Source organism: Linderina pennispora (assembly GCF_002104995.1).
Source record: "Linderina pennispora strain ATCC 12442 chromosome Unknown DL89scaffold_64, whole genome shotgun sequence".
Lineage (NCBI taxonomy): Eukaryota > Fungi > Kickxellomycota > Kickxellomycetes > Kickxellales > Kickxellaceae > Linderina > Linderina pennispora.
Window position 1 is genome coordinate 2797 of NW_024468312.1, and position 8082 is coordinate 10878.

The following is an 8082-nucleotide window of genomic DNA, read 5'->3' on the forward strand; positions in this document are numbered from 1 at the left end:
TGTGGCAGCAGCGGTGAAAGAACCGCACACGTCGGTTGCAGCGGTGGTGACCTTGCGCACATCAGCAGCTGTGGCAGCAGCGGTGGAAGAACCGCACACGTCGATTGCAGCGGTGGTGACCTTGCGCACATCAGCAGCTGTGGCAGCAGCGGTGGAAGAACCGCACACGTCGATTGCAGCGGTGGTGACCTCGCGCACATCGGCAGCTGGTGGCAGCGGCAGCAGTGGAAGAACGCACACGTCGGTTGCAGCGGTGTGACCTCGCGCACATCGGCAGCTGTGGCAGCGGCAGCAGTGGAAGAACCGCACACGTCGATTGCAGCGGTGGTGACCTCGCGCACATCGCAGCTGTGGCAGCGGCAGCAGTGGAAGAACCGTGCACGTCGGTTGCAGCGGTGGTGACCTTGCGCACATCGGCAGCTGTGGCAGCGGCAGCAGTGGAAGAACCGCACACGTCGGTTGCAGCGGTGGTGACCTTGCGCACATCAGCAGCTGTGGCAGCAGCGGTGGAAGAACCGTGCACGTCGGTTGCAGCGGTGGTGACCTTGCGCACATCAGCAGCTGTGGCAGCAGCGGTGGAAGAACCGCACGTCGATTGCAGCGGTGGTGACCTTGCGCACATCGGCAGCTGTGGCAGCGGCAGCGGTGTAGAACGCACACGTCGGTTGCAACGGTGGTGACCTTGCGCACATCGCAGCTGTGGCAGCGGCAGCGGTGAAAGAACGCTCACGTCGGTTGCAGCGGTGGTGACCTTGCGCACATCAGCAGCTGTGGCAGCAGCGGTGGAAGAACCGTGCACGTCGGTTGCAGCGGTGGTGACCTCGCGCGCATCGGCAGCGGCAGCGATGGTAGAACCGTGCATGTTTGCTGCAGCAACAGTGGGCCCCGTGCACCATGGAGGCAATAGAAGATGTTGGTGTGCGAAGCGCGGAGAGTGGTAATGGTGGTGCGCACGACGATAGCAGCGGCCGACTGCTTCTGGGCCATCTGGCATGCATGGTAGTAAGCCAGCCTGCGGCGGCCGGCGGAGGCACTGACAATTTTTGCCTGTACCTGAAGGAGCACATGCAGCGCCTCCAACCCGCGCGGCGATGCAATCATCGCATGGGTAACGAGGTGAGAACTCTGGAGCTCTCTCTTGAATATGTCGTTGGTAAGCAGTCCCAAGTCACCCACGGGCTTTCCCCATACAGAGCGCATGTAAACGTACACTGCTACACCACAAGTAACCGAGTCAGCTACCTCGGTCACCTTGATGATCTTCTCGAGGAGCTTGGACGCCGCTCGGGCGATGGTCCTTGGCAACATCTCCGGTTGCAGTGCGGCGGCCGCGCAGAAGGTGCCGCGCCTCTGCGATTTTAAGGCGAAGAGCGGCGATGGTAGAGGGAGGGATGGGAGTGATAAATGCAGACATCTAACAGTATTGATACTTGATGTGTTTAGTATCGTATGTGCTTGAACGTGTGCTTGAACGTGTGCTTGAACGTGTGGGAAGGAGCGAGTGAGCGGAGTGAGCGAATGAAAGTGGGATATTCTTACCTTACTATGCTTGTATTTGCGAGTACGAGAAATATAATTCGTTTGGATTGTAAGGAAGAAGAGAAGAGAAGAGAACTGGCCAGCATGCGAGTGCGCAAGCTTTTATACCTGGATTTCTTGTCGCTGCTGGGGGTTCGACGCGTAATTTTTCGTCTCGATGTCAAAATCTGGCGAAGGAATCAGCAAGAATCTGGCCTGTAGATGAGTAGTGAATGATTCTATTCGTTGCCGGTTATTCATGTCAACAAACGATGCCATAGGTGCAATCGAGAAAAGGACATGAAGCGATTGTGCCCAGTATCGGGTGGCTGCCAGTGGTGGTCGGCTATTCGGTTGTTCTCCGACTGCTGGAGAATGGTGGCAAGGTACCTACACCATACTTGCTGAATGGTCTGTGGGGAAGGGTAGAAAGGCGCAAAAAGGGTCCCAAGATTATGTAACGCAAGCCTATATCCAAATACAGATATGCCACAGTAACCGCTTCGATGGCTGCAAGGTAGATCTGCAGTAACTGCCATTTTTGAAATTTCAACCGAATTCGCCAAATGTCTTTTTCGAATTCAATGAATTCAGCGCATGTCGCTGGGGGAGGCAAGTATTTTATAGCGAGGGCAGCCTTTCTCGCGTTTCTCGCGTTTCTCGCTTTTCTCTGATGTGGCGCTGGCCAGGAAACCCCCTCAGATAATCGATCGATACTGATGGGGGCAGCCCGGAGCTATACACGCGTACGTACGTGTACACTCTTCTTTTGTCTGATACACCCGCAGTCGTGACTCTACAGCGGCTCTACCACTGCTTGATCTCAATAACAATCTACCTACCATTTTGTTCCACAGTCGATACCGATATTGTCAAATGGCTATATGGTTTTTGCAATCATATATTTGGAAATTGGATTCCCAAATCGCAGAGCTACTGAGCTCATAGCGCTAGTGCCAGTCACAGTTAGCAGACCGATGTCTATTCTAGTAAAGCCTATAGGATTATTAAGACTCAAGAGCGGGCAAAGTTACTAGGTAAAGCGTCGGCTTGCCAGAACCAATCGCTTTCCCACTGATTTTGGGAAGATCGCGCCTAAAACGCATTGCACACGACTGGCAGCTGGTCTTTTCCTTTCCTTTCAATTCAATATTATATTCTTGTACTCAGTACCAGTCTCTCATCATGCCCAGCTAATGAGCTGCGATTACAGATTGTGGAGTTTTTAAGCAAGCGACCGCTTTCGTGAAAACCAGCAGCATTGACACTGATACGCTCACACAGACGTTATGAAGTCAAAGCTACCGGTGTGAGAGGTTGCTGAGATGGCAAATCAGCGTGTCACTTGCCAAGTAGTGATTGGAACCACAAACATAGAGGCGATCCCAGGGCTGAGAACAATGCTGCTAGGTAATGACAGAGGCTACTGCTATAGACTGCTATACTTTCTGTTCTCAGAATGGTTCGAATTCAGTCATAGTACCTGTGTTTTGTTTTCACATTCAGTCTGAGCAATGCTGAGCCACCACATGTCACTCGACCTAGCTGTGAAGTTTACACGATTGGCACGATCTGGTTCTACAACTCTGGTACATGCAGTATGTACCTGTTAGAATAACTACGAACTCTGTCCCAGTATTGCAACACAAAATGCAGAGAACTGATTCTGTAGTATGACATTGAATGGCAAACAAGACAATCTGCACAATTGATGTGAGGCCACTTCAGCCCTTCAGATGCTGGGACCTGTTAAATAGTAGCCAACACCATAGTACTTCATTCGACCCGCTCACATAAACAGGCTTCTTTTGCTTACCAGAATAGGATGGCGTGCCAATCTGGACACACGTACCTTATTCTGGTCATGTGAAATTCTTTGAAATCCTTTTAGTTGTTCTCATATCTGTCCATTGGTTTTCCCGCTTGGCAAATTTTCACACTTTTAGGATATTCAGTACAAGTCTACTCCTTTGAACTTTTCAAGATATTCTACTTTTCATTAAGCACTTAGTGTCTTTTACCTGTATTGCCGCAGACTGCTCATAGTGGCTATGCATTGTTGCCGGCGCGTGGCTCCGTGTCCCAACCGTCTGAGCCCAGTGCCAGGTTGTCTGTGAATCGGCAATCAGGGCGCAGTATCCCATCCCCAATGCTGTAAGGCTATACTGTGTCAATGGCACCCGGTATCGATCCCAGGGTGTGCCAGCATGAGAGTGACTACCAAGATTACCAAAATATAGAGTACCCCTAGGATAGATCACAGACACAGCTGCCTAGCTCGCAGTTCCCAAAGCCGCTAGCGCCTATTTTTGGGCGGTGCCCATCGCCACCACCCTACATAAAGAATTGCAGCAAGACTTGGCAGCAGAAGCCAATGGTGCCATCCAGTGCAGGGCAGCTGCGCTTGAACAGCGTGTTTTCAGGATTGTGTGAGTCAACATATGATGCTGATGTTGTCAACATGAAACGACTGTTCGGTTCTGCATAGCTCCTGAGCGTATTTAAATCATGTGGAAGCTAGTTTGTAAAGTGTGGCTATATGGCTTTTTAATGAAGGGAACCGAGAAAATATATTACTGGTCTAGTATTCGTGGACTATGGATATGCAGATGCGATACGCTGTGAAATTGCTACACAGGGTGCCTGTATATAGAGAGCTGGTTATCTTGGCGCCGTTCTATTATTCAATGGAGATTAGATTTATGCCGACTAGAATGCATTGGTTGAATCCCAAGATCCGATTACTGTGAACTACATAGCTTCTCATCTCGCTGTTTCCTCTTTCCTTTATCCACTCTTACTTTTTGGCTGTGCCACCTGAACGAAAGTATAAAACCTTTACCCTCGCCTTTACTTTTTCTTTTCTCCTTAGCTTTTCACATCTATTTATTTCTTGACTCTGTCACTTCCTGTTGGCATTATGCTTGCACTACTAGCGCGTTTATGGACTGAAATATTACCGCTTTACGGTTCATTCGGAATCCGCACTACACGAAAAGTATGTATAGTTACATATCCGATATTTCTTCCTATTTCTCTTGTTCTTTTTTCCTTTCTCGCCCTGCATCACCCACCGTGTGCTCTAGACCTACAACAAACCACCCATCCCTTAGGTTAACATGCACTGTCAAGTCAAACTATCCCGCTAATCCAACGCCATCCAATGAACCATTTTAATATGAATCTGAGGCTAAGAGAAAATAGGAGCTACATGGCCACAACAAGCAAGCAACCTAGAATGATACTTTTCTGGATGACAACCTATATAGTATGATTGCCCTGATGGACGAACAGTATGCTTTTATGTAAGAGTCACGCAGTCTATGGTACATGTTTTTGGCGAGTATTCGTCTCACTACTGTACGCCTAACGCGGCTATTCCTGAAATCAGCGTAGCAGCTGACACCAGGAGTGGCGAATAGAGCATCAACCTGACCCAAGCAGCAAGATACTCAGTAGACAAATGATACCGCTTTATCTCTCTTCCCTCCTTTTGCTCAAGCGGACAGCGTATTTCTCCCACTCCTGTATCCTACACTTCCTGGAACCGTTTAGCGCAACGGGCTACAAGGGAATCGCATAGTATGGCCATATCGTGCGAGTAAACACGCGCGTAGATACAAAATAGGCCTGCCAGCCATCCATAAACGAGTAGATGGGATGCCGCTCCCTTATGTACATGTATCCTGTATACTCTACTCCCTTTTACCATATTTGGTACTGCTTGGGGCAGAATCCTGATTTTTGCTGGTGAGCGGAGCTGAGTTTGGGTTGTACAAACTTGCTAATCGCGCACCCCGTTCACACGCAAAAAAGGCACCACTAGCAACACGCCCACGTAAAAAGGCGTTAACCCGCTTTATCTTTTCAACAGCTTCTTCTCGCTCTTGTTATTGCCTACACATTAATTTATTCATATCATCCACATATTACTATTATTATCATTATTAATTTTTTACCCTTTCACAATGCATCTCAAGACTCGTGTCTGTAGCTTTGCCAAGCGTGCTGGCGAAAAGATCAAAAGGCTCAAGAAGCTCAAGAAGCTGCGTCCACATCGCTCTACGAAAGACAAGCAGTCAGCCGACGACTCGACTGTGCCAATTGCCTCTGCTGTCGAGCCAGAATCGGTTCCAACACCATCTTCTAGTCAGATAGCAGTATCGGCTGGGAGGTCTCACTACCAGCATGATGGTAGCGAGAAGGCCATCACTGGATGTGCTATCCAGATTGTCCTCCAGCGCCTCAAAGATACAGCTGTAATTGATTTGGCACAGGGTATGTGCACAAACGGCAGGGTCTGTGCATCTGTAATCACGGTGGCCGCAACTCTGATATATGGAGATATCCCTCAGGGTGTCGCTGCCGCAAACGTCATCCGCGCCGCAATGACACTGGTTTCGTACACGTACAAGAGCAAAGTACCGGCTGCCTTTGCTCCGACTCTCCTAGAAGGAGTGGAGGAAGACGACCGTATGGCCATTGTAGGTACCTCTGGAACACCAATTGAGCCCAAGCGCATTGCTCCTGTGGATGCTGAACCCACGGATGTTGAGCGTCTGGCAGAGCTCCCTTACTTTAGGGAGCCTGAACTCCCTACCGCCAATACGATTGAAATGGAGCTGAGAGAGGCGATGGCAACAGAGCTCCAGCGCCCAGCCAGTGTGGATAGCGACATGACGCTTGCTGTTGCTGCTGCTGCTGCCAACGATACCGATCATTCCCACCCTAAGGGCGATGGTGTGGGCTTCTGGAAGATATGTGAGGGCATCCTAGATGTGCTCCTCACTCCGGTAACCGTTGACCTTCACGGCTTCACTCCCAGGGGCGTGAACCATTGCCTTGACGAGTGAGCTGCTGTTTCCTTACACTTTAGTCCTCTTCATACTCGTCTTTACCCCATTTGCAGTCCAAATACTAGCTTCTCCGGAATGGTCTGTGGAGGCTATCTTGAAATTAGTTGAGTGCCGGGAATAGTGCGACTGCAGCATCGGCAGGTAGTAGTAGGGAGCCTGGTGGCAGTGCTGGGAGTTTGGGGATAGCCTGATCACCACTGATCACTGCCAGAGAAAGGACACGTCGTGTTCCATACCTGGGCCCCAAATTTCGACTTTCTGCGCCGACTAATTCCACCTTCTCTTTATTTTCTTCAACCTTTTCTCATACATTCAATGTCGACTAAGGAGACGCTGCTGGGTACTCAGCACCGCAGCGTGCATTGGGCAGTTGTGGACAGACTGGCGTCAAAGCCAAGCGCAGATTCAAACGCAAGGGAGATACAGTTCGGCGAGTGGCAAAAGCTGCTAGGCTGGGAAATTGCGGCGGCAGCCCCGCAAGTGTTTACACGAGCAATAGAGCACATAGTACATCTGGCGCTATCAGGCAAGGCCGATGTTGTGCAGACAGTGCGTGTTCTCAGCGATCTGGTGGTTGTGCCTGAAGCTCAGCGGTGTCGTGTCAGCGAGACTTTGGTTCTGTCTTCGGTTAGCCAGGCACTTGTCAGGCTTGTGGTTTCTGGGGCCGATTCGCTTGTGTATGCGCAGGGGAGCAGTGCCCGCGACAATATAATGCGAATGGCGGTGGAAACGAACCCCGACGTGTGGCAATACGTGCTGCTGCACCTGCGCGAGGCTCTTTGCTCGAATGAGAGGGCGTTTTCTGAGGTGTGGCGGGGCTGCTCACGATTCCTGGTGTTTGCTGTCATTGACCCATCGGTCCCTTCCTGGGCACAGGTGCAGGCGATCCAGACTGTCTTTGAACTTGTTGCCTTGCAGACTCAGCGGCCGGAAGAGGCGTTGGCCGTGCTCGAATGGGCTATTGACCTTGGCGTGCGGATTCCAGTGACAGTATACAACAACCCAGAACTATCGGGCCGGTGGTGTCGTCTCAGGTGGATAGTCGAGTGCTGTCAATCAATCCTGGTGCTGTCGCCCAGTGCACCTGACGAAGTGGCGACAAGGCTGCTTGGCTGCACTAGCAATGTCCGGCTGATTCTGGCGTCGCTGGCGTACAGCGAAGCGCTGAGCAAGTTTTCATCTCAACAGCCGGCCTTGCCTCGCACGCACCAGGATGACACCACAGTCTCGCTTTGGTTGATTCGAATTACCCGCACTGCATATGCTCTTCAGCAACAAGCAACCACAGCTGACGCGCAGTATCGGGAGCTGGTCGACATGGTTGTGTGGACTACAGCAGCATCCCAGATTGCTCGGTCTGCAGCCCTTTTGGGACAGAAGAACTGGCTGGAGCTGCTTGAAATGACCGTGCGCAACAAGCAAGTGTTTAGCGGCGTACCTCGCCAGGTCAGGGCGCTAGCACGCTTCCCGCTATTGTGTGTCGCAATGGACGGGTTTACGCCGGATGTTTGCTCGCGTGCGCTTAGTCTCTCGGTAGACATTGATCAGACTGCATCGGCGAGTGAGCTTCGTGACCCTGGCGGTTTCGGCAAACTTCAGACGCAGCTCACAGTAATGTCAACATCTGGATGGGTCTCGGGACGCCTGGCACTTTTGTTCCAGAATCTGGTCGATTACCTAGAGGTTGCTGGCTGGGTTGGCTGCCACA

General features: G+C 51.1%; 1 protein-coding gene across 1 annotated transcript; it reads left to right on the forward strand.

Annotated features, from left to right (window-relative positions):
- Window positions 1-352: 352 nt before the first annotated feature.
- On the forward strand, window positions 353-610 carry DL89DRAFT_228860 (uncharacterized protein; the record flags this gene model as incomplete). Its single annotated transcript, XM_040884881.1, has 1 exon — window positions 353-610. A coding segment is annotated over one exon (258 nt), but the record flags the coding sequence as incomplete, so codon positions are not given.
- Between the last annotated feature and the right edge of the window lie 7472 nt (window positions 611-8082).